The sequence below is a fragment of the Filicampus tigris genome, chromosome 14 (genome assembly GCF_054856515.1).
Source record: "Filicampus tigris isolate MCC_2025a chromosome 14, RoL_Ftig_1.0, whole genome shotgun sequence".
Taxonomy (NCBI): Eukaryota; Metazoa; Chordata; class Actinopteri; order Syngnathiformes; family Syngnathidae; genus Filicampus; species Filicampus tigris.
In genome coordinates, this window is record NC_141230.1 from 14,532,102 (window position 1) to 14,559,735 (window position 27,634).

At 40.3% G+C, this 27,634-nt stretch overlaps 1 protein-coding gene across 4 annotated transcripts; it reads right to left on the minus strand.

Moving 5' to 3' along the window:
- Nucleotides 1-164: 164 nt before the first annotated feature.
- LOC147136478 (alsin-like) lies at nt 165-27,634 on the minus strand. Of its 4 annotated transcripts, none has more exons than XM_086051749.1 (41): nt 27,433-27,634; nt 26,881-27,029; nt 25,758-25,921; nt 24,268-24,492; nt 23,956-24,146; nt 23,408-23,440; nt 23,151-23,324; nt 22,967-23,073; nt 22,653-22,888; nt 22,461-22,533; nt 21,694-21,851; nt 20,302-20,440; nt 20,074-20,170; nt 19,819-19,896; nt 18,696-18,923; nt 17,726-17,897; nt 16,422-16,617; nt 16,282-16,347; nt 15,354-15,513; nt 15,016-15,147; nt 14,064-14,192; nt 13,445-13,468; nt 12,409-12,479; nt 12,048-12,114; nt 11,480-11,658; nt 10,356-10,421; nt 10,179-10,277; nt 9,847-10,011; nt 8,940-9,051; nt 8,788-8,865; nt 8,528-8,664; nt 8,066-8,221; nt 7,860-7,974; nt 7,627-7,784; nt 5,859-5,957; nt 5,462-5,644; nt 4,276-4,321; nt 3,371-3,432; nt 3,134-3,283; nt 2,595-2,691; nt 165-2,193 (listed from the first exon to the last, which is right to left on the minus strand). In XM_086051749.1, exons 2-41 carry the CDS (start codon nt 26,913-26,915, stop codon nt 2,155-2,157), a joined length of 4,896 nt encoding a protein of 1,631 aa, XP_085907875.1. In that variant the 5' UTR covers nt 26,916-27,029; nt 27,433-27,634; the 3' UTR covers nt 165-2,154. The 4 variants fall into 4 exon arrangements, with proteins under 4 accessions (XP_085907875.1, XP_085907876.1, XP_085907874.1 ...); XM_086051750.1 differs by having other exon boundaries at nt 8,066-8,218; nt 21,694-21,854; XM_086051748.1 differs by having other exon boundaries at nt 21,694-21,854.

Genomic DNA, 27,634 nt, shown 5'->3' on the forward strand with positions numbered 1-27,634 from the left:
CAGAATGACAGAAAATTAAATCATTAAATATTTCACTCTGTGTAATTAATCTATAGTTCACTGTTAGAATTGAACTGCTGCAATAAATTCAGTTTTCAACAACATCCCCCAAAATAGAAAAAAATACATGTCAACAATAAAAAGAAATAGACAGAATGCAAATATCACATGAATGATTTAATTGAGGTGTCAATCAAAAGCCACACATTTGATACGTTAAAAGTGTTAGTGTGCTTCAGCAATATTACAAATACTTTACAGTGTTAAATCTGCTTTTTCAAAAATAATCATCTCAAGTATACAATCAATTCTATTCATTGTTCATTTAGAACATATTTTTAGACAAATACAAATTATGTTTTACTTCTCTATTAACAATTCTCTTTTTTTACATTTTCTATGTCAATGAGCTAAAAATAATCAAACAGATGAATTCAGTCTAATACATTTGAAATGTGTGAAGACCTTTTTAAATCATGGGTTTTGAGTGTGATACATGACAGTGCATTCATTAATGTGCATTCAAGTACATTGATGTCATAATTCCTGATGATCCCTGGAATGTATTTTGTGTGTTTGAAAAACAAAAAAGTGCACAAATCTAATGACACAAAAGCAAAAGGACAGTCTACACAGGTAAATACTTGATGCACCTGAAATTACAAACACTTGCAATTTCACACAGTGAGGGAAAAAAAAGTGCTAGATTTTGTTCATTTGCAAAAGCGCAGTAGTAGCTGATGGAACGTTAGCGACAAAGGCTACACACACAAAAAAATGGAGCCGAATAGCATGAAATGTGTTGAACCAACAGTTAATAGAATCACCAATAATTAAAACCTGATAGACGATTATACAGTAAGAGAAATGTCCCTTTTTAAACATGTAAAGCTTTATGCGCTGCTTATTTCCCAAGTAAGCATCTCAATAAATTGGAATATTTTGGAAAGTGAAACTCAACAACTATTCACAATATTACTTTAAAAATATATTTTTAATATAGAAATGATGTTGGAATTGGCATTCTGAAAATATTTTTGCCAATTTATTTGTTTAATGAATCGATATAATACGAGTTTCATTTTGAGGACTGAATTACTGAAAATAATGAACTTTTCTACAATATTGTAATTTCTTGAGACGCCCCTTTATATCATCTTTGTCGCACGGTAACCTCACAAGTCCAAATATGGCCAATTGTGGTCTGTCCCCATGTCGCCTGTTATTTTTTTTTACAATTTATCAACCAATTGAAAGTGTTGAAAATAGCTTCTCTCTTGAACGCTCAACTTTCTGGGATTTGTTGTAAAACTCTCTTCCTGGCTTGTCAAAAAACAGACGGATGCAATGCTTCGTGGCACAAGGAACTGGTCAGCCACCAAGTTAATTGCGTGTATTAATTTCCATCTGTGAAATTGCTTAGTCACCAGTTCGTATTGCATTACTCATGGCTGTAAGACCTTTGAGAAAATCTTTAGGGGGATGATGCAACCAAGGTCGTTTTTGTAGTTTTGAAGAAGGAACGTTTTTTTTGCCTGGGCGAGTGCATCCCTTGATGTAGATAGCTACCATTAACGTCCTACCATTTCAACCGATGACAGGGTAACAGGTTAGCAATTTTTTAGCATATTAAATTAGCGATTATAACATGATGTTGGAGTGGTGTGGTGTTTGTGTTAGTCTAAGTAAAGCACCGTGTTTTTTTTCTCTTTTTCTTAAAAGTAGTGGTTTGGAGATGCGAGAAATGTTATTTCTCAATATACTTCCGGGTGGGGTAGAAATTTCCATCCAGCTTGCAACCAGTGAAACGCTTTGAAAAAAAAAGCCATTGACTGCTACAACATGCACAAAAAGCAAATATTCAGTAGTAATGTTTTTTTTTTGTGTGTTTCTGCCATTCATAAAAAAAAAAAACCGTACAATATAGAATGTAACATCAGTATAAACAGACTATAGTATCTGTATTTGAAATCCCTGAGGTGTTGGTATGCGTAAGTGTTCAAACAAGCGCTACAATAAGATCTCATTGTTTTAAAAATGAATTAAATTATTGAGAAAGTCCAGTGATAAGTGTGGAAACATACTTGTTAGTAGTACTGGATGAAAGGACCGACTGGCAGGTTGAACTTTGGGTTCAGTCCATCCAGGTCACTACTATATCGTTGACTCCAGCTGGATCTGCATGTAGCAGGCCTGCCGCACACAGTTGTCACATTATATTGTGTCATACTTAATATGTAAATTAGAGTTTTAAATATTTGCCCGCCCACTCATCAAATGTAAACTCAAACAACCAAGTACAGTCCTCCCACTATTTCAAAGATTTATAAACGCTTATAGATACTGCGAGCAGCTCCAAAGCACTACTTTCAGCTCCTCCGCTGACTTGAGCACAGGTGCTTAAAACCAAGATGGCGGCAAAGCACTACTTTTCTACGATATGGTGCGTTGGCGAGGATACCGAGTGTGGACACATAGAACATTTCACTGCATGAAAAAAAAATTGCGGCCTAGCGTTCATCTGTGTACCCGTTAAACGAATTGTAAGACACAAACACACACCAGTAGAACAGAAGGAAGTGGAGTTTGCTCACCTTCAAGGTGGTGAACATCAGTCCCAGCTCTCCATGCTGAACGTTAGGATCCATCAAGTCTTCTATCAGGCTCACTTCGGCTCCCAGGTTTCTGATTCTAAACATCATAAAACCACCACAATCTTTGTTACATGTTTCTAATAAGGAAAAAATAGCGCGGTATAGCGATGCCTTGCGATATGGGCACCTTAGCAGTTTTTGGAGATACGAGCCGTCGCTTGGCATACTTTCTTATGTTTGGATATGAGCAGTAGGAAACTTCACAAAGTATGTTCTCCTTCAATTCAAATGAGTTTCCTTGTAATGGATGGAAAAGTGGCAGTAAAGCACCATTAAGTTGGTTTGTGCATATTTTCTGTTTGTTTTCGAGTAATGGAGAGCAAATGATATTACAATACTGTTGAGTGCAAATTTTCTTTTGAAAATACACACTCAAAAAAAAAAAAAAAAAAAAAAATGGTTGTGTTTTTGTTCCTATTCAATAAATGGCTGACTTCACTTGAGTGAGTAAGTATGTGTGTGCGTGTGTGAGTGTGCACCTTGCCCTGAGCACAATGTAGAGGAAGAGAGGGAGCAGGTCGTCCATGCACCACAGGAAGTCACCGTCCTGCATGGGTTTGATTTCCTGGGTCAACTCCTCAAAAGTATTCTGGATGACCAGGAGTTTATCCGAGGGAGTGAAAGTAGTGCTGCGAGCATGTCGAGGACATAAAGTGCCAGTTTAACATCAATTCATGTGAACATTTGCCGCATTTAAAGGGGCAAATAAAAGCTACCTGATTTGTTGAAGTGTCTCCACAGCGCTGCCAAAGCTGACGTCTTTACTGCTGGATACAATCTGTCCGGGAGCAGAGAAATGACTCAAATTTAAAGAGGACTTGTAATGGAAAATGATGTTATTGTTTGTGTACAAACGGTTGGGTGTCTGGAATGTGAAGTTAAACCAACTTAATGTGACTACTTCTGAAAACATGTCTGTGAGTGAGAGTTCTGAATTTTCTAAGGTAAGGTACATAACCGCCCACAGCCAAGTTTCTCTCTTAAAGCAACAGTGTCATGTCAGTTTTTGTTGATAATGGCGGCGCCATGTGGATAAAAGCGGTAGTGTTTTGACAAAAAAAATCAACCACATTTCCCATGCGTGCCAGCGCGTAGTGTCGTGAAATCCTGAGACATTCTGATAGCGAAAGGAGGAAGTTAGTATGCCGTAAAGCAATTCAGGACATTTGTATTATTTTGTGTGCCAGGGTTGATCCCATCCTCCTCAAAGTTGCTTTTGTGCCAGTAAAAACAATACAGACCCCCTCAAGGCATGAAGTCCCATTCAACTATTGTACTTGTAAGTCAATGTTTCATCAAAAGAGTTGTGAAAATTTTTTATAAAGGTCGATTTCTTGCCCAGTGCTGCTTTAAGCTAACCAATACCATCGATTAGCCTCAAGTGGAGTTTGTTTATACAATTTAACTGAATACAGTTGTTCATGTAACACGGGTTCATGATTGTGTACATTGGGGCCCTGTCAAAACAGGCTAATTTCAGAAAGACAAATGCATGTGATATAAAAAAAAAAAAAGACAATTGAGATTTGAATTATGAATGCAATTTTGGTCATATCATATCTCCCTTATGACTGAATGAATATTAGAGATGATTTGAATCAATCCGTGGCAAATAACTGACCTCTTTTTTCTCCCCAAGAACAGACATCCACTTTGGCCAGAACTTTCTGGAAGAAATTTTAAAACAGACAATTATACACTCTATAACTCACTGTGTCCATGTGCAATGCTAACGAGATCTAATAAAAGAAGTAACAAAAGTTGCGTTAATTTAGCCATACGTGTATTATCAAAGCCTTTTCACGTTTAGTTCCGATCCCGATAGCCACTAGCGGAGCTAGAGGGGAGGCCGCAGGGGTATGCCCCTCACCCGAAATATGCTTGGAGCCCCCAGGTGCCGGACCAGATAATTGACTTTTGGGTATTTTCCGATTTTTATACGAGAATATTTTTCCACATTTACCCCGGTCCCCTGTAGGGAGCATATAATGAATTTTCATCAGCGTTTTATGAATAATTTTTTAGGGTTTGGAAAAACGTTTTTTTTTTTGTTGTGCAACCCTTCTGATATCCTTGCCCCCCCGCAATCTCCCCTCAAGGAAAAAAAAAAATCATAGCTACGCCAGTTCTGTTAGCCCTTTACAGCTCTGGTAAATTACATATACAACACGTACAAGAAACACTCAGAAGCGTGTTTGTTACTTTATTACAGAAAAAGAAGTGCTGGAAAGCAAACAAACAATACCAGGGAGAAAATAGAAATAAAAATAACATGTTTGTTTTAATCTACTAAGCGGAAGTCGGTTGTTGTGAATGAACTTCTGTACATTAGTTACAATTTCCAGCACTTCATCAGCTTTAAAGCACTTTATCTTTTACCATATCCCCGCTTTTTAAAACTTTTGTCAGCAATCTCTTTGGAAATGAAACTATTACAATTTTGTAATTGTATTTTAATGCTTTTTTTTTTTTACATCATGGCCAGCTAGGGGACTACAGATAAATGATAGACTCTTTGCTAATTCTGGCTTTTTTTCAACCATGTTTTTTTTCCATGTGTTATGTGAAATTGCACTGTCCCCTTTCAAATAAGCTTATCATTCATTCATTCATTCATTCATTCAATTATTAGAAAAAGCTCCCAGTACAACATAGTGAAGTTTTACACCACAACAATGGTCGCTTTTTAGTCAATATTTGTCTAATTGCGATTATAAAGGCAGTCTATGTATTCTTTTCATCAACAGTGTCGCAACCCACGAGTTCATAAGCCATCACCAATAGGACGAGTGACGCTGAACACTCACTGCCGAACGCCCAGGAAGCTGAGCAGCGATTGGTCGGGCTGCTTGTTGAGTCGGATGATGCGCTCCCAGTACTGCGCCTCCTGCTGTTCGTCGTGGAGGCAGTACAACATGAAGAGAGGTTGATAGAGTTGAGGGAGCATCAGTGGGAGGAGCAGAGTGGAGCAGCTCACAACAGAGACAAAGCTGAGGGAAGAGAACCAGGAGTCATGGCTTCAGATGAACACGTGGTAACAATTTTTGAGCGCGTGCCGCAAAACATACTCTTGTTTAGATGAAAGCTTATAAATGAACCCACTTGTAGAGCACATTGGCCTGTGAGTGAAAAACATTTGGAGGCAAAGATTGCCAGAATCAACTGTCACCTGCGCCTGAATTCGCGGGCATCGTGAACACCCACCTTGGCTCTTCTGAATACGAGCTGTATCTGATTCTACATGGAGAAATGGGAGTATCCGGTAAGACGCTGCCATCATCTGGTAACCCAGGAAACAGGAACCTGAAATGCAAAAGTAGTGTGATGACTACAAATACTGCACTAACGATGTACAGTGAAAGCTCCAAACTTGAACACAATCTGTTTCGTGACACTCGAAGGAAATAAAGTAAATCCATTTGTTCTCGGCTCAAACTGTTGCCACCATAAAGTCTATACAATAGTGTAGTATGCCCAAATGTTATTTAAAAATAAGCCACAAGTTTTAGGACCAAAAATAGCACGGTGTGTGTGTATGTATATATATATATACACATACATATATGCACACATATATATATTATATATATACACACACATATATATATATATATATATATATATATATATATATTGTAAAACATTAACCACAAATGTACTGTGCTTCTATGTTACATACAACTAAACAACTGTACTCAACAAATAATACTGTACTGGATGAAAACAAGTTTAAGGCCTGCAACATTACTGTCAGTGATAATATTGCCTACCACTAGAGGGAGCCCGCGTACAACACTTTGAGAACCACTGCTTTATCATAAACCTAAATGCATTCAGTTTCTAGACCTATAAAACATGAAAAAGCTAAAGGAAAGAAAAATACAGTAACAATTTTGGCTTTAACCCTAACCCAGATTAGACACATCAAACTCAAGGCATTAAAAGGCCGCCAGAGAACTCGATTTATACAAAAACTTCCCTAATGAATCGCAACAGCTAGGCCCGCACTGACAGTGGAAGAGTTATATTCAACATAACCCTCTAAATGGGCTTTGCCTTTTTTTTTCTTTTTTTTTTTGCTAATACAGCTATAATTAAAAATAAATAAATAATAAAATTTCCCTGAGAAATTGAATAAATGTTTTTTTTCTTTTCAAAGGGGGTGATTCATTTTTAACAAGCACTGTAAATTTTAAATGCTGTCACAGTTACAATCAGCCCGCAACCAGAACTCCGATGAGATTGAATTATCCACAAGAGAGCTTTATTTTGGAGAACCTCAAGAAAATACAATACAATAATGAAGCTTATAGCATGCTACTGAACACCCATTATGGGCAAGCCAAGTGCTCGAGGTGCCGAGGACCAAGCGGAGCCTCAGAGGGGATCGAGCTTTTTCTGTCGCTGGTCCTTCCCTCTGGAATGACCTCCCATTGGTTGTTAGGCAAGCCCCCTCTCTGTCCATTTTTAAAACCCGGTTGAAGACGCATTTCTTTTCTCTGGCTTTTGATCAGACCTGACATTTTCCGCTCTTTTCCGGTGTCAATTGTACATAGTGTGTTATGTAAATTTATTGGCTTTATTTCATATTATTTATACCTATATTTATTCATACGTGTATCACAGCCTTTTATTGTTCTTTTATTTATTGTATTGTTTGTAAAGTGCTTTGTTACAGCTCTAGCTGTTATGAAATGTGCTATACAAATAAAATTGTATTGTTGCGCACACTATTGCTATTTTGTTTGTTTTGGGTGGCTTCCTCCGCAAGACGGATTAGGAATCGAAATGTGGCACCGACATTTTAAAACCTGAACGATTCCGGGAGAACCGAAGCGCTAGTCCCGGTTCCACTCGGTTGCCGGTTCCCGGTGCCCAACCCTACACATTTTGCTTTCTATACTAGGAATTATGTTTTCGAAACAGCCTCAACAGCATTATCTTGCTAATTTTATATAAGTCACGGAGTTACCTCACAATGGAGTAGAGGTGTTTGATGTAGGCTTGCACCTCCTTAACTGCCTCCCTGAGCAGCCTGTGGTTTGACTCCACACCCAAGTAAGTCATCCTGTATACGGTCACCAGCGTCTCCACCAGCCAGCCCAAAGGGTGGAATGGGGTCTCACAGGCCTAGAACGCACGTAAAAAGCTCTCAAAAGAAGCACGCACAGGCGCACAAGCACGCTGTTCACACAATTACGACACCTTAGTGAGGTATTTTCGTATGTTGTCATAACTTGTGGTGGTGACTGCATCCGCGTGGTGAGGAATACACTCCAAACACTCCAGCACTTTGCTCTGAGACCTGCTGAGCTCCGGGCTGCACACGGACACAGAGCAACACAGAAATATAACGAAAAAGTTCAAGTCGATATGAACATAAAGCTTGCGCGTATGTATTGTGTGTCAACCTGTGTCGGCGTGCACTTGAAATCGAAACGGCAATGTTCTCCCAGGCTGTTGCCCTCTCTCCTCTGCCGTTAACGTCACAGCCCAGTCGCCTCCAGCATTCGTCGAAAACGCACGCCCACCTCTCATCTGCCGCCACCACATACTGCCCCAACCTGCTACAAACGGACAAAAGACATTTAAATAAAAAAACGTACAGTACTTTTATTGGTTGCGATCGTTTTTAGTGAATTGGGCATTTATGACATTGCAACATTACATCTGAATATTGAAATATAGGCTATTAAATTCAGGTTTTGATTTATTTTGTTCTTGCTCATTGTTCTAATATAAAACGTTTATTTACATTGGCCCAAACATTGACATTTTTTTGGGAGGATGCGTTCATTTTAATGGGGAAAGATGATTTAAGGTGAGGGACACGTCGTACATTGAATAGAATAAAATCTTCACAAAACACTCACATTAAGTTCTTTCTGTCCTTGTCTTCAATCTCATCAGCGCCTAGTTTGGAGTAAATTCCGTCCACTTTCAGACCTGCGCTCCACTCTCCACTGAAGTGACCTTCTAAAGTGTCACCATTTGCAAGGGACAAAACACCCTAAGAGAAAGACAACAAATATGATTATACTCCAGTCACACCTCTGGAATAATTGACAAGCACCTGTCAAAAATCCCACCAAAGTAGTGCAAGCATTTGACAAAGGAAAGCGATGTCTTCTACCTTGCCGCAGGCGGTCCAGTCTTCGGAAAACTCCCCATGGAAAGCCGTGTCATCGTCGGATACCAGCAAACCGGGACCCTGAGGGAACACCCACGCGGCATCATCAAAACGATGCATTTGTCAGAGTCAAGTGAGCCCAATCGGACACTTACACTCATCTTGTTTTCCCTGAAGTTCCCTTCATAGTACACGCCGTACTGAGTCACGACCACGGCACTCCCGTGCCTCTCGTCGTCCAGCCACATTCCCATGTACTTTTCACCCCTACAAGAAATGAAGTAAGGCCAACGAGGCCGCTGTTCAAGTGTTGACATCGAGACGACAATAACTAATTGAATTTATAGTAGGGATAGACCGATATGTTTTTTTTCAAGGCCGATACCGATTATTAGAAGTCACGGAGGCTGATAACCGATTTTAGGAGCCGATATTCATTTTTACTAAAAAGGAAAATATTGGTGTCACAATAAAAAATAAAATTTAACAATTTTTCAGATTTGCATAATGTTGATTTTTTTTTAAAAAGTCATTATTATAAATGTTTGCCAATGTGGCCATCTTTGTAGTAAAATTCTAACAATATTATATTGTATGAAATTGACTTCAAATAAAAACAAACGGTGCATAGTGTCCCCAGGTTCCATAGAATATAAGAAAATAAATACTTCCTTGGAGTTAACGCTGTTTTAAATTGATTTATTCTTGGCCATCAGTTCTATGCAGGCCCACTAGTTGAAACACGGCATTCGGATTAATATTGCGTTTGTGGAATATGAGCAGCAAAATCCACCCCTTTTAAGCCATCTCAGAGGGTGGCCATTTTGTCCCTGCTGTCGACTGAAAAAATGACATCACAACTGCTCAATAATGACCAATCACGGCTCAGCTTCAGAAAACAGGTCAGCCGTGATTTTTTTTTTTTTTTAGTGCAAATATTCTGATTTATTTCATACAAGACTAATCTGCCACCTAATTATTTGTGACGTGTCAAAATCCTAATCTTTTGCTGTGTCCGACCACCAGTATGAAAATGTCTAGACAGGAAGCTACACATCAGACCTGGTGATGTCATCATAGACGCCATATCCAGTCCTCTTGTCACAGACCCACTGGCCAATGAACACGCCTGACGAAGTCTTGTTCATCTTGCCTGAGCGCAGCATGCCATAGCCGTGGCGCTGGCCATCATTGAAGCAGCCCTCGTATACCTCACCGGTGGCATACCTAAACAAGTCCAACAGCCATAGAAAACAAACTTGACAGCACCCAACAAAAAGCAATACAAAAATCTTTTTTTTTTTTTTCCTTTAATTGGACTGGCAAAAAGAAATAGAAAGAATGGTAATGCAAAATTACCAGCATGCCTTTTAAACAAGAAACAGTAAACTGACCTATAAATGCCAAAGCCGTGTATCTTGCCATCACGCCAGTGCCCCTGATAGCAGCCTGCTTTATTCAGCAACTTGTCAGGAATCATGCACTCGCCATAGCTGGAGGGACAAACGGCAGGTTATTAAAGAAACCGACAGAGCCACTTCAAATTAGATCAACGTTAGCGATGTAGCTACCCATCTTCCAGTCCATTCTTAAAGTTCCCAGTGTAGGTACGTCCATCCTGCCATCTCATTGTTCCTCTGTAAATGCACATTAAAAAAAAACAAATCTTCATCTTAGGGGGCCATTTCCAGTTATACAGGTAGATGCACATACAGGCGTCCTTGCTTACAACGCAGCTATTTGGAACACGTGATGGTGACACCTCAAATGAAAACAAACAGTCCAAAAGAAAAAAGGATATGACATTAAAGGGGAAGTCAACCCAAACAGATTTTTTTCAAGAATATGTTCTATGCAGGCCCACTAGTTGAAACAAGACATTCTGATGAATAATTATCAAATAATTGTGTCACCCTGAACATCCGTTTTGCGAACAATGTCTTGTTGGGTTAACAAGTCTTTGCGCCCCTCGGCGCAATGTCTCGAACATACAGATGCACCACAGACATGATTCTCAGACTAGTCATAGGCCGATAACCGGTTTGACGATTTAGCGTGGTTGTAAAAAGTCAAGGTTTCAATAACGGCTAATACTGTTTGTCACTGGTAATGAGTTCTTTTTTTTTTTCTTTTTTGAGGGAATGTCTAAGCAGCACGCAATATGATGGGCTGCTTGCAGAGTCGAGTTAACTAGCGGCCTCTTTGAAGTTAATTGCCTCCAATTACCGGTAACGTTTTTTTCTCCACCTTCTCAGAACAGAGGAGGAGGAGAGGGGATGGAGGGAGGTTAGACAAAAGAGACACTGTGCCTCTGCATTGTACTTAAATTTGATTACATTTTTTTTTTTTTTTTTTTTTTTTTTTTTTTAAGTGTAGGTGCCAGCTTGTCCCCAGGACAACATGACTAGCACTCGGGTCTGTTCTAAAAATATCTCACCGGTGATGGGACACTGACGTGCTAAGAAGAATTAAAACAGAAGAAGAAAGTTAACATTTATTTATTTAAACTTAACATAGTACATTTGTTTAAAAATAAAATAGATTGTGTTGAATGGAAAAAAATGCTGTTTTTAGTTACCCAAATTTTTTTTTTTTTTTAAAAAGGATACTTTAGAGCGTTCAATTCAATACCGTGATAAGGCAATATTTCTGCTCACAGTTATCATAGCGTCAAATTCTAATTCCCATCTCTGACCTGCCATGTACTCGTCCAGCCAGCCAGCTCCCAGTATACTGAGCATCCTTGAATCGTCCCTCTCCCGTGAATGCATAGGAGGCCGTGCGGGACATTGCGGTTATTCCTGGCGATGAACCCTGACCTCCACCACTCAGCACCCGGTCCACCTCTTGATTAAGAAAATGCAGCCACTTGTTCTACACGGTGAGTGCAAAAACAACCCCCCCCGCCCCAAAAAAAACAAAAAACTTGTTGAGTGACATAAAGTCATATGAGACAAAGGTTCATTTTTAACTTTGCTTGGGATTGAATGAGCCTTTCTAAGGCGATCCTGTGCATGAACTGAATACTGGACTCAAATATATACAACTTAATTTACAAACACAAATATATGAGGATATGGCATCCCGAAATGTAATTGTGTGCTGGTTTACAAGAATCAGGCAGCTCGTATTAGTCGTATTGTACACCACTGCATACAGTACGTGATGTTTACTGCCAGTTGGTAACGAAGCTCATTTATCAATGGCTGCATCAACAGTCTTATCCATCCCATTACGTGAGACACTCTTAATAATATGCATACCTTCTCTTGTGGTGTTGAGGCCACCAGGATGAAGGTCTCTTCTGGACATGACATTTTGATGGCATAGCTGGAGACACATCGAACAAAACATGATAGCACTTTTCACTTGTGCTGTTGTTTCACTGCTCGTTTAGCGACATACTTAAACATGGGACACACAGAGGTTCTAAGAATGTCGGCGGAGATTTGGAGTTTTCATTGACAGCGATGATATGCTGATTTTTAAATGTGTAATGTGGACCTACTATACTCTGAAATGAATCCGTGCTGCCCTTTATGGTTGATACCAACAGACTGTCTATGAAGGTTTTCATCTACAAAGTAACATCCATGTGGAAACATCAAATGAATACAAACTTACCATCCACTGTTGTTTTCAGGAAGTGGTTTTACCCACAAAAGGTTCACAGGGTAGACACGATGAGTGGAGAACTGGAAAGAGACATATGGGTTATTTTTCACAATGAATTTGCACATTTTCTTTCCTTGTTGTATTTCAAATGGGAAGTTTTGGAATATTATCACAGATAGGTACTGGACACAAAGTATCACACTCACATCAAAATTAAAAAAGGCAGGGAGAAATCCACAAGACAAGGGAAAGTCTAATGAGAAAAAGTTTGCCAGCCACATTGCAGCGGTGAGTTTAAGAGCCTGAACTTATAGTCACCTCGAATGCAAACACGCCAGGACGTATGAAATGTTAAATGTGAATTTAGGTTTAGACACGGGCATGAACTATTTGTTTCATTACCAACCAAATTCAAACTATTTTAATCCAAATAGTTTGCTTCAATACAAACGTAACATTTTTAGCTCAATGCAAAATCAGATACACACATCATAAACTTCATTAGGTGCACAATTTAAAATCCAATGCAGGAGCTGAATCACAACAATGTATTTCCCTCCTATGTGGCTAATAAAGATTTTCCAGTATGCTGCGGCACAGTTCTAAGCCATCACAACCACAATAAAAAAAAAATAACAATACCACTATGACAGTATCAATCAAAACCACATATTTTCTTTGCAAAGGCATACTTTTGATAAGAGTTATATGGATTGTATGTATTATATTGTATTGTATACATGGAGTTATTTGGATCTTATTATATTGTGAAAGTCTACCTAATGTTATGATAAACAACATAAAAAAAAATATATATATATATGTATATATATATATTTTTTTTTTCTTTTTTTTGGGAGGGGGGTTTGTTTTGTTTTTGTTTGTTTTTTACTAAACAGTCCATTGAACATTTCATACAGTCCTGTTTTAAGACGAATGACCCACATTCTGTGAATTTTTGTAAAGTGTGAGTACTGCGCACAGAGCAGCCCACCCATGCCGCTGTAGCACAGAGCTTGATGAACTGCTATCACATAATACTTACGAGGCGTTTAGGAGGAGCGGCGCGCTGAGTGGGTGAAAAGACAATGGAACGGATACATTGCATTGCATTAACATGTGTGGCTGAGGCACAATGCGATTTCAAAATCCACATCAAATTACGTAGGTTGCGACGTCATTAAATACCGCATACAAATATATCGAAATATGATTTTTATTTCTTCTGTACCATTCAAATGGGATGGTGAATTTGGGCAACGCTTCTCCAATGTTTCACACCCAGGGCTCGAGTGTTCATCAAAAGCGAGACAGGTTTCAGTCTGTATTGCAACTTAGGTAAATACAATTTGTACCCAAAAAATGTGTAAAAACAAACAGCTTCTACGGATTCAATTTAAATGTATTGAACTTAAGTTAAATACTACTGAACTGTACTCAGGCAGTGATTCGGTCAGTAAACACCACGAGAATCACTCTGCACTTCCCGTGCATACCTGCAACTAACCTTTACAAATGATTGGAATGCAACCCAGCTTTGGGAAATTGGAACAGAGCAGGTAAGTACGGTTTTATTACAGGATACATTTTAGTCCGCGGGGTGTTTAGGCTGCATGCCAAAGACTTAATGAAGTTTGTCACATACTGCGTGTGTTTACGTGTACCTGTATGTGAACCAGCGCATCGTTGAACAGTATGAACCAGTGGTTGGAGAAGCGGCCAGCGCCCTGCAAAGTCAGAGTTCTGTTGCTGCTTTCGCATAAAACGCGACGCTGTGGGAGACGCAGACCCTCCTGAAAAACACACAATCAAACATGTGTGTGCATTCTCGAGTGGCAACGTGCTCGGTTGATTGTTGCTGTTGAAAGCTTTACTTCAATTTCATCTCACTTTGTCTTTACCATCTCAAGTATGCGTGTTCAATCCATTTGTGAATGCTAATGACTTTCAAAAGTCAACAATAATGTTAATTTCACTTCAGGCATTTGACACCGGTGCACTAAAACTGGTTGACACATGTTGACAGTCACACCCTTTTAAAGCGGAAGTCAACCCAAACATATTTTTTTTTCAAGACTATGTTCTATGCAGGCCCACTAGTTGAAACGAGGCAATATGATTAATATGAAATATGAGTTAAGCAGCAAATTCCATGTCCGAGCAATCAGTGTGTGTAACGTCATTTTCAATCGACAGAAGTGACAAAATGGCCGCCCCCCCCTCAGAAATGGCTAAAAACGGGTGGATTTTGCTGCTTAACTCATATTCCACAAACACAAAATTAAGCAGAATGCCGTTTTTCAACTAGTGGGCCTGCATCGAACACATTCTAAAAAAACATATGTTTGGGTTGACTTCCGTTTTAAGACTGCTAGTTTATAGGAGGCTTTAACTGACACCTTAAACGCCACACACTTAATCGATGAACCCTTCTCTTACAGTGTCAATGAAAACGGATCGAGATTATCTTTGAAGTCACTCAAAACTGAGCAATATCGTATGCAGGCAACCATTAAGTATATGGAATTATAACGTGTTTTCTCGCACTACATTTTTTTTTTTTTTTTCAAAATGACAAACTGTAGCAGGTCACAAAAGGTGACAGGTTGCACTCACAGTGCTTTTCCCAGAGTGAGTCTTCCAGAAGAGCAAAGTGGCTTCAGCCTCCTTCCTCCTCCTCAGAAGTGTCGCAGAGAGATGTTCGAACTGCGTACCGCTGTGATGGAGGGACTGATACTCTGTTGTGAGCTAGGACAAAAAAAGAGGCGCCCATTCATCACAACGTCCCATTTGGTAGCGGCTTACATGTCAGAATGCGTACCATCCAAAAAGTGATTCTGATCCTAATCAGACAAGAAAGATCATATTTATCAAGAACACTGGCAGTAACACACTAAACTTGATTTCCGTCTATATTGTACGTGTGACAGCAAAATAGAGGGCTTCGGCCTCACCACGTCGTAGCAGGATTCCAGTTGGAGCAGGACTCGACTGTACTGATGGAGCTGCTGCATAGGCCGGTACAACAAGGAACCCAGATCGGCATCGGCGCTTACTGATGGGTCCAGTTCAGAAAGTTGAGCAAGTTTGGTCTGCTTCGAACCTAAACACTCACTGGACAACATACACACATGGAGAATCTAATGTGTGTTTTGTGACAAGTCTATATTGTGGTTAAATACAAATATTGTAATCAAGGGGTGTCAAAACTCAAGGACTGGGGCCAGATCCGGCCCACCGCATTATCTAAAGTGGAAATCAACCCAAACATATTTTTTCAAGAATATGTTCTATCACGGCTCAGCTTTAGAGAACAGGCGAGCTGTGATTGGTCGTTGCCTGAGCCCTGGGCAGTTGTGATGTCATTTGCCGTCGACACAAATGACAAAATGGCCGCCCCCTGAAAAGGGTTGGATTTTGCTGCTTAACTCATATTCCACAAAGGCCATATTAATCAGAACGGCGTGTTTCAACTAGTGGGCCTGCTGGGAGCATATTCTTGAAAAAAATATGTTTGGGTTGATTTCCGCTTGAATGAGCCCCCCCGAAAGCAAATAAAATGTGGTTACTTGCTGCGACTTGCTAAATGGGTTTGGTCTTTTCCTTTTGGCAGGTAATCTTGCGATTCCTCACCCCCCTACACCCTTTTAACAGATACATTTTTTTTCTTATTCTTTTTTACAAAATCCCTTCTTAACATAATTTTTCATATATATATACACAATACTTACATATTTCCTTGCCACTATTTTCCATGATCTACGGTTTCAAATTCAATTTTGGCATTAATAAAATACACAGAACAAATGAAATGCATCCCTTCCTTTGTAGTGGCATGCGACGAGTTTGACACCCCTATTGTAAACAAATGAAGAATATTACAGTGAGAGTTTATGGAGCAAGTGAAATCCACCCATGACCTGGAAGTCCCCTACAGCGCTGCAATACCTACATGGAGACAGAGAATACAAGTTTACAGTCAATAAAACTCCACAATGTGAACACCTAGAATTGGAACTCACTCAGTATAGATGTCAAGGAAGTGCTGACAGTGTGTGAGCAAGTGAAGGGAAGTGGCATCTCGACGCAAAAAGGTGTGCAGCAAATGGGTGAGCGACGTCGAGTGTTGACCGATGAGGATGCTGAGGCGAACGAAAGTTTTATAAAGGGAGAGGAAGAGCCGAGTACACGGCTCACCGAGGGATGGACGCGCCTTCTCTGTGGGGAAACATGGGCACACACATTTGAACAAACATCATTAAAAACGACATTATCATCATTAGGCTTGGCTTCTTTCTCCTTCAATTTGTGGGAGCAGAGCCAAAAGTATGTACTGTATGTGTTTTTACATGATAGTGCTTCTGCATGATTGTGTTTCAGACAGTGTAGTCACTTGAAAGCAACTCTGGATCATATCGAAGCTTAGCTGATCATGTAAGGTGTGCAGAAACTTGGTGAGTGGGCGACTGAGTGAGTGCAAACATGCTAAGTCACACATTTCATTTACTAAAGATTGTCATAGTTTAATTTCACTCTTGATGGCCGGGCAGTTAATCCCGACACTCAACTATTTGTATAGAAGCAATTAAAAGTACAAGTTAGCCAAGTTAATACATCAGAATACACACGTGACGGTGTCGCGAGACCGCGGAGGATGTCGTGGATTTTTTTCGAGCCGTAGGAAGGCTAATGGCGGACGCCGTCGATCGCCGGGAACTCTGATTGAAGTAAGTAACGGCAGTGATATATAGACGACTTGCACGACCAGTGGAACCAGTCGAACGTGATACGAGATGGTTTGTAGACAATTACGATATGGACGTCTTTGTAACAGAATAGAGGATGGTAATTACCACTCGATTTTTTTTTTATTAAAATAATGCTTCTCTTGCACTGACACGTTATTTTTACATCTTTGATTGAAAGAGTAAATAATAATAAATGCTGCCTGTGTGAAAGCCACATGTCTAAGCTCTTTAATTCTTTTGGAATTATGTTTCTGTCTGCTACAGGGACAGAGATATTAATCATTTTGTAAGTGTTGAATTTCTGGGAGAACTTCAGGTTTTCAAGGGTAATTCCAAAGACGACCTTAGGTTTTGGGGAGCTGTTGAGGAAGGCGCTTTAGGCCTTAATGGGTTAACAGTGAATAAAAAAACCAAACAACATCAGTTTCCACTAATTTACCTCGGGTTCAGCCTGATAAGTCATTTTTCATTTCTAATGTCAAAAACCTTCTTTTCCACCAGACATTGGCCAGCTGAACTGAACCACCTGGTGAAAACATGGCTGAAGCGGACAACAGACAGATACAGTACTCACTCACCTTTGTTGAAAACGGGCATAAGAAGCAGCTTCCTGACGCTGCTTAACCAGCAGTAAAACTTCCTCTCGATGGAAGCCAGCTGGTGGGCGGCCAAGATAAGACCCGAGATGTTGTGGTCAGCCAGCAGCGCACACTTGTGACCACCACTGCACACGCTGCTGATGTAGCCCATCTATGCACACAGACACGTTCATGTCATCTACGCAATTAACAAACTGGAAGGAAATTGGTTACCATTAGGTTTATGTATGGGAATTTGTTTGACGTGCACTTTGCCGCTCATTTGTATTGACATTAAGAAAAATAGCATGGACGTTACATGCCTATGCATATATGTGGACAATGTTGTTGGTACACTTGAATTAAAGAGGGAAATCAACCCAAACATATTTTTTCAAGAATATGTTTCCAGCAGGCCCACTAGTTGAAACACGGCATCCTGATTAATATTGTGTTTGTGGAGTTAAGCAGCAAAATCCACCCGTTTTTAGCCATCTCAGGGGGCGGCCATTTTGTCATTTCTGTCGACTACCCAGGGCTCAGGGAATGACCAATCACAGCTCTCTTTTTTTCTAAAGCTGAGCCGTGATTTGTCGTTACATGAGCCGTGATTTGTCGTTACCTGAGCCCTGGGTAGTTATGTCATTTTCAGTCGACAGAAGTGACAAAATGGCCGCCCCCAGAGATGGCTAAAAACGAGTGGATAAACACAAACCCAATATTTATCAGAATGCCTTGTTTCAACTAGTGGGCTTGCATAGAACATATTCTTGAACAAATATATTTGGGTTGATTCCGTCTTTAAAGTCCTCTGTGCTTTCAAAAAGCCTTTTTTTTTTTTTCAAACAGTCATTCACAATCAATCTTTAGTCTTCTCCCACAGGTGAACAACCAAAGACTGCCAAGAAAGTCTACATTCCTGCCAACATCCACACATAGCAGGTCAACATGTTTCTTTGGGCCCACACACCTCAGTGCAAAAAGGCATCAAGGTGGGTCTGACTGTGTAACTTTCGGCCCTGTTCGGTGACCGCTGGCACGAGCGGGTCCTCCGGCAGGATGTCTCACTCTGCTTCGACCTCGGCTCTTGCTGCTGCCCGCAGTACAACAGCACGGGCTGGACACCGTCTCCGTCAGCCAGGAGGAGGGAGTGGCTCTGGCCCGCCGAAACATCCCAAGCCCGAAGACCATCGGACAGCTACGGAGGCCACCCAAGGACAAAGAGTGAGGAAGTAGAGAAAAGAGCAGATTTAATATCTTCCATGTTCAATCCATAACATCCGTTGTAGACCCTTGTGACATACATAATCATGGTTCAACCATTTAATAGCTCTAACCAAGTGCCCAACCGATTTAATCGAGCTATATTAGCTCTTTTAAAAGTAGCAAATATCTGTCAATTTTTTTGCCTTTTTTTTTTTTTTACACACATTAAAACATTACAACATAAGACAGACATTCAAAAATTCCCCCTCCCAAGAAAATCAGAAACAAAGGGGAAAAACAGCTGATTTTTCTGTCTGCTGTGAAGTTTAACAATGAAAATGATTGTAAAACTGCCAAATGTTCTGCTTTTGAGTTATACTGTATCTTTATTGTTATAAGTGTGATGTGACCAAAAATAAGTTTATTAGTTTATTAAGTTTATTAATTACAGCATATATAGTTTTTATAGTTAATAGGTCGATTAATCGATCATCTGAGTTTTATTCTGCCAAATATCGGAATCAGCATCGGCCTCAAAGAAATCAGTATCGGTCAGGCCCCATTTTTTTTTTTTGTTAGTTGATGATTTGGAAAAAATGCGATACGACAATACAATAACTTGTCCTCTAATTAATTTACTTAAACTGCACCAATAAGCCTAACCCTAAGTAAATTTAATAGTAATTATACATATATTAATACAATAATAAATAGTTATAGATACTGCATATAATTATATATATTAATTGTAGAAAAAAGTCAGACAAACTGCACATTAATGAACTCTTAAAGGACATTTAACACAAAGGAATAAGATTGTATGGCCGTAGAGAAGCATCTACAAATTCTTTAAAACATGACTTATCGATCAAAAATATTGATTATACCTTAGTCTGCTGTGGGACAGTAACAGGACTGTTGACGTGACCGAGTTGTCCACACATGTTGCTGCCCCATGAGTAGACCTGAAAAAAAACAAGAGTGCTTTGTGTGTAACGTTGTACAGTATGTTCAAGAATGTTTGATCTTTTATATTTTTTTTTTTGTGCGAGGGAGGGGAAAAAAAGAAGAAGTTGTGACAGCTAAGGTTAAGGTTTGGGGTCACGAGAAAGTTAAGCCTCCGAGTGTGACAGTTACGGTACCTGGCACTGAGCGGTGAGAGCCAGTGAATGGTGTGATCCTGTGGCGACTTTGATCACTTCCTCGCCTGTCAAACACTTAATACAAAGAGGCTGGAGCCTGGGAACGAACACACACACACACACACACACACAATGTTAAATGAATACATCTCGGAGAGAATCGCTGTTTTTGTAAAGGAAACGTGTTGGACACAGCTCTGAACTGGATCCCTGTGCAATGACTCAGACCTGGCCAGCTGATCTCCATGGCCCAGTTGCCCCTCCGACCCTCTGCCCCAGCTCCACACCTCCGTCTCCAAGGACGGAAAAACATCCTCTGAAAAAGAGGACGGCTTGCTTCCACAATGTTGTTGTCGCCTTGGGTTTGCTGAGAAAAAAAAGAACAAATAGAAGCTATTACGGCAGCAATGATTGATCGAGTTGTTGTTGTTATCCTTTCGGCTTTTCCCCTCCTTGAATAATTCTATTGCAAAAAAAAAAAAAAGTCAAAGAATTTCTGCCTCAAAGCTTTTCCACATGGACTAATGTTACAGCAGACCCACATTTATTACTAAGCTGGCGTGATGGCTGTCAGCCAGTTGGAACGGAGCACAAAAGACAGTGTGAATGTCCAAATTTCGGGATCATTACAAAAGAAGATAACAAGGTGCAATGGGCTGCACAGCAAAGCAGAACAACAAACGTATCACAACAGCATGCCTTTCACCGCTAGTTAAAACATATTGTAATACCGCGCAAAAAAAGCTCAAAGTTAAACACAGCCACCGGTGCACTTTCCAGCGTTTTACTGAACAAACGATAAGAAAATAAACACACATAAGGAAAGTTACACTTTCGAGCTGTTGCCACAACTGATGCCCATGCACTCAACAATACAAGATTGGCGGCCATCATCCAGTCGCTAACTTGAGCTCACAATCATCATTCGCTGCCTCCCACATCACTCACCAGGCCCGGCCCCACGTTTAAAAGCCACACACGCTCAAAGTCACAGCTATCATAATGAGGAATGTGAGGATGGAACCCCAAGTGGACAACATTAATAACTGCGCCTAACAAGCAGACTATTTGATAATGCAAAATCAAATATTACCTGATTACTGATCGATTGATCAATGGGATGATCGTAGCATAACTGATTCTACAAATATCTGCTAGCTCATAACTGCAGCACCTAAAAGCAATTAAACCACACTGCTGATGAACGCAACAGAAGTACTCGGGAGTCAAAATTCGACCAGAGACGACCATAAAAACGCATCTTCCCATGCCAGTTAAATGATATAATCCAGTGTGTTCTACATCCACCACAGGTCAGCAGCTGTACTTTGGACTCACTCCAGATGATTGAACTCCTCACCTTTGTGTCTAAGCTAAATCACACGACCCTGCAGAGGCTACCGAACGGTCAATTTGCAGGCAGAGACATGCTTTTTTTTTTATGCTAGATCCACAAAAACAGAACTTTCTCACTCTGACAGTGTGTTGAAATGTTCTATCGACATAAAACATACAAAATGTGATCATTTCTATCTTGACCACAACAAAAACAACCAGAACAACATTAAGAAACAACTGGCTATTTTGGTGGGATTGTTAACTATGTTAACTATGACCTACTATGAGTGGGTGTTCCAGGTAGGGAGAATCTCCTGTTTCCCGTTTTCCCTTTCTGGTTAATGTCTGTAAGACTAGAGCTCTTGTGCTCCAGCGTTACTTTTTTCTTCCACAGAGGACCCTCTTCCAAGCCCACTAGAGAGGAAGACCGAACCACCTCACTGCTGGAATAGGAGAGAAGATTAACAATGAGCGGGCAATTAACAGTACATGGTGTCCCAAAATATTTTATGAAATGCAGTATGAATATCTGAGTAACAAATTGGCAAATTAAACAGGCTTAATGTTGAAAAATAAAAAACAAGATATTCAAAGAGATTTCTCAACCATTTTCAGAAAGCTAAAAAAAAAAAAAAAAAAAAGTTAAATATCTGCACTGCATGTGACAAATCACAGGTTGGTAGTCCAGCTCTTGCCAAACACGCTGGAGCATGTCTTGGACTCACCTTTTTCCCTCTACACTGGGGGCTCTGCTTCTGCATGTAGCAGATTTTAGAAAAAAAAGGAAATATGATGTATAATATGACAAAAATTCTTGATCCTGGGGGCATTTTGATAAAAGCACGTCACGAAAATTTGATTAACACACTTGTGCACTGTTTTAAATTGTTCCCAAAAACAGCCTCTTTTAAGAATGGTTTTGACACATCTCGTTAAAATTTGAGATCATTTGCGTGAGTATTGGTTGTTATTGGATTATGAAATGGTTTCGCATTTTTGGGGACACCCAGTACTACAGGCGAAGGCCAATATTCCTGTTTGCGTCTTACCTAACCGTCAAGTCATTTTCACAACTTGTGTGGAGCAGATCATTAGAAGGAGTTGAGGAAACATAGCTATCATCTGGACAAAAAAGATAGCAAAGAAGGAAGGAAGGTTAGCAAAGCAGGGAGGAAAAAAAAAAAACAACAAAAAGATCCCTCGTGATATTCAATAGTATCCATACTATATTATCCACCCACCGGAGGTGTGACTGCTGAGTGAGTCCGCATCGGCGAGCCTTCTGCTATGTTGCATCTCTAATGAGTGACCAGAGAGTTTCTGGAGGAGGTTGTGAAGCTCCAGCTCATTAGGCAAAGCAGGCTTCTTTTTATCTGTCAAGGCTGGCAGCCGGTATGACGAAGTGCAGCTGTCCGTCTGGGTTAGCGGGTCAGCGTGTTCATCAGGCTCAATCTCCGTACCAGCCAAGGGAGCATTCCTAAGAAACAGAATAAAAGCAGAAGTGAAAAACAAGGGATGGACAGAAACAGAGATGCAACATTTTGGAATACTTTACTCTTTATATTCAGATAAGCTGTAGGGGTATGGACACAGAGCAGCTTGAGAATCATGGCTCACGCCACCTTGCCGGGGCCTTTGTCTGGAGCGTTTTCTGGCTGATGTCTAAAAATTGAAACCACAGAAGGCTTAACACTGCTCCATGCGTGGGATTTTGGGATGCATTTTTGATCAGTTTCAACCTCTGCTTTCATGCTTTCCGTTAGCTCCACGCCCAGTGGGCAGTAGTGCGCATCATCAGCAGCAAAAGGCTCGTCCCTCTTTGATGGCCGCCTCTCTAGTACTTCCGGAGTATTTGGGTTTTGTAGATGTAAACAACGGACTAGAGCCAAACTGTGGTAGGCCCCGCAAGCCACCTGTTAGAGATGACAACTATACTAGTAATCTAGAACGTTCATTTTTAATGTTTAAAAGACGATATCGGGAAATGAGCATGTACCTGAATCACGTGCCTGCCTGCCAAGTGTTCCACCTGAACCACAAACACAAAACAACTTCAGCATTGATGTCATCATTAATCATATATAAAAACAGGGCAGCCTAATGGCTAGCACGTCTGTCTCAAAGCAAGAGTTTCTTGATTCAAATCTCTGCTCAGGCTTTCCTGAATGGAGTTTGCTTCTTCTCACCGTGCTTACGCAGGTTTTCTCCTGGGGTGCCTTTGAAATACAGCTGCATCCAGCCAGAAAAGTAAACATGGAGTATGAATTGGCCTTTATATAGTCCCAATGTGGCCAAGGAGCGCACATCAGATTAAGCAGAACAATGCGCATTGAATTGAATGAAAACGTTTGACAAGACTGTTATGTCATTTCTGTATGTTTTCATAAAGTGTAATTTTATAATGTGCTATGTTTGTCATTTGAAAAACACACGTACAAAGTAGGCAAAAAAAAAAAAAAAACATACTAATTGAATCTATATTCATGTAAACTTTAATGGCTGAAATCCTACTTTTGTCCATAATTTAGTGTTGCATGAAGTTACCTTCTGTGGTTTCCACACGGGGAAATTGCTTGTGACAAGACCGAGCTGGCACCCACTGCCCCAGGCCCACAGCTCATTCTGAGCAGACAACGCCAGACTGTGCTCCCGTCCGCAGGCCAGATCCACAATCCGAACAGTCGCGGGAGGAACCGCCTCGTTGTCCACCACAGCAAGCGGATATGGTTCTGCAACTAACAAACTGAGAGTCAAAACACAGCCTCAAAAATGCTATTTGAGACATTTTAAGCAAAGAGGATTTATGTGTTCAGAGAAATGAGCCTAAGAATAAAGAAAAAGGAGGTGATGACTAACCAGTCACGTTTGTCTCTGTATCCCCCTCAGTTGGCCCACACTGTCCTGCAGTGTTCTCCCCCCACATGTAGACGTCACCATGCTCGCTCAACGCTCCACAATGAAAACCACCACAAGCCACATGCACCACGGTCGTCCCTCGCAGGGAGGCCTCCAACAATGGAGCTGACGGTGGAACACTGAGCCCCCTCCACAGTAATTCTCCAAAAGAATACACGGGACCACCTGGACGGGAAAAACACAACAATAATAGGTGAATTTACCCCAAAAATATTTTGGGTGAGACACTGACTGACTTGTAAAGAGAATTGTGTCCACAATTTACAGCCCTTCATTTGCTTTTACCACAGTAGATTAGTTAATTACATGTTACAAATGAAGGGGCAACACTGTTGTTGGTCTTGCTAACTGGGAACACTTTTAGGAATAAAGCAAAAGAAGCAGAGAGTTTGGTTGCTTACCATAAAATCGCAGGGTTTTTCCTACATTCAAAATTGAGAGGCAGCCGCCTTTAGCTAATTGTGGGATTGCCTCCAGCCAGAATGATATTGCTCAACACTGCGCGAGTACCAGATACGTGAATCTCACGCATGCACTTTGACGCAAATGAGATCGAAGGAAAAAACGCTGAGTAGTGTTGCCTACCAAGTTGGGAGGGGGAAATGAAATCAGAGTATTACAAAAATATGAAGTTCAACACAGGACATTTTAGCACAGTTTTTGTTGAAGGTGATGGCAACTCCACAAAAAAATAAAATAAAATAAAATAAATAAAAAACAGCACAGCAAAGCTAGCATAGTTCATATGTTGGTCTATTTTATCTTATGTATAATGTGGCTCTTTGCTGTAACACTTGAAAAATTGTGGCTCTAGTGTTAATAAATGAACGCTTTAATAATAGTCATTCTTACTGGAACACTTAAAGTATGTTCCCTGTAAAATAAAGCGAGTGAATTGAATTTAAAGAATACATGCACGTCATGGCGCATGGTCGGGATGGTACAACCTCTGCCTCAATCTGAGCCAGGAAAAACCCTGAATCATCGAGAAAAAGTCACACGCTTGATAAAGCAGTACAACAAAAGCACCATTATGAAACAATGCTACACTGATGTTACATTCCAGTTACCTTAATAGAAATATGCTTGAAACTCACACTGTAGTTAACCGTTACGGCAAAGAGCACCAATACTATGTAACAAGGCTACACAGATGTTATATTCATAGACATACAGTATGCTGGAAAAATGAATGTCAGAGTTATTAAATATCACGTTTACAGTCCAGAAGTTATACTTCCAACAAATGGCTAAGATACATTATAGACAGTTAAATTATATAGTGGAAAAGTTCAGTAGTTTAATTCAAAAATCGAAACTATAATATGGATTAATTAAAAACAGAGTGAAATATATATATAATTTTTTTGTACCTCTGATGATTACAGTTTACAGCTAGCAAAAAAAATTATTGGAACGTAATCTCTTACACTGTGCCAGCAGGAGTCCATGATGTTCTCCCAGAGCCACCTGGAGAACACACTGGGACAGAAGCACTCTTTCTGGGCTAAGCGGCTCACTCGGTCCCCCTGACTGCCAAATGTGGAGCAGTCCTCGCTGTGGAGGTGCGCCAGCCTGCTGCTCTTCTGCAAGGCTAACAAATGTAATTGGTATTAATACGTTGTGCCTGACAAACCGCTGTGGCTATTGACACCAAACGCAAACTGGTGTAATTATTTTGTACACTCGGATTAGGTTGAATTTGACAACACCTGCAAAGGACTGAACGAGAAGAACTCAATCACATAATGAACAACACAAAAGTGTGTCATTGTGGCCCCGTTTGGAGAGAAAAATGCAAACTTCTGCAAACACCAGCATTATCTTTCCTGTGTAAATACGGAAAGAATGTGCACATTCATTCATGAATCTTTGAACACAGGGCTGCTGCCTGATAAAAAGTCTCCAGCCTCCGTGTACATTGACTGACAGATGCAATACGCCATAACTCAAATTCTCGACCCATATATACACAGAGTAAATAAAAAAAAAAAAAAAGATTGCATGCGGTATGAGCAGCTTATGTAAATAACAGGGTTTTCAGGCGTTTTAACGTATGACTCAAGAATCAATCATAAGTGTTATCAAAGTTCAGAAAGTTTTGTTGTCCATCCATCCATTTTGTTTCGCGTTTATCCTGATTGAAATCGTGGGTGAGTTGGAGAGTATCCATGCTGACTTTGGGTGATTGGCGGTCAGGATACACCCTGGACTCATCGCCAATCAATCGCAGGGCACATACACTGCTCCCACTCACATACAGACTTCTGAACAATTTAAGATCCACATACAGTACTTTATCTAACATGTATGTTTTTAGAATGTGGGAGGAAGCCAGAGTACTCAAAGGAAAGCCATGCAAGTATGGGGTGAACATGCAAACTCCACTGAGCCAAGATTCAAATCCGGAACCTCTCAAATGTGAGGCAGACATGCTAACTTCTGTGTCACCATACATATATAAGTGAATGGAAAGAAAGCCTCCTTTCAAATGATTGTTTTTTGACTGCTCTTGTACGTCATTGCAGTATCAATAATATATCGTGTAGATACCTCTGCTCTTCGTTCTCCATCCCTTCAACATTCATCCATTCCAAATGCCAGGGAAGACATCTTTAGCGCCGTGTCTTTGGTTTCAAGTAGAAATCTGTCATGTCTTGACTGCATCATGGCCATGCAGCCAGTGTGCGGCTGTATTTGGCCTGTGGGAATTACACAATACACCTTTGAAAAATCTTTTCATACAGAACTCAATTTAAATAACCAGATTGTACCACATTTTCAAGTAACATGCGTGATAATGTAGGTTTTAATCCAAGCCAGGTACTACCGTTACTGACATGTTAGGACTATCTCCAACATGCATCAAGTTGCTGCATGTTGGTGCAAATACTGTGCATTGCTCACTATTGACACGCAGGACTACAATAATTAAATCACTCGAAAAACTGCTGAAAAATACACGGACATCTACCAACCGAGGCTGAGTGGTCTACTTGAGTGTTCTTTTGCATTACAGACCAAGCCTAAAATTTTGTTTTCATGATCGACACTTGGCTAGCAGAATGCTACGAAAGCTAAGCTAACTATTCGGTCAAAACTTACCGACTATCAAAGTGAACTCGGTACAAGTCAGTTGAGGTTTGTGATGAGAACAAAACGAACTGCACGCGTAACTGCGCGCGTGGCTGTGGTTTTAAAATCCGGCGAGTATAGTAAGTTAATTATTCAAAAGTCAATCAGTGCAGCGTAGTCGAAGGCAGAAGTTGTGACAGCTGAGTTCAGCAATGTTGTGGTTGGGACTCAG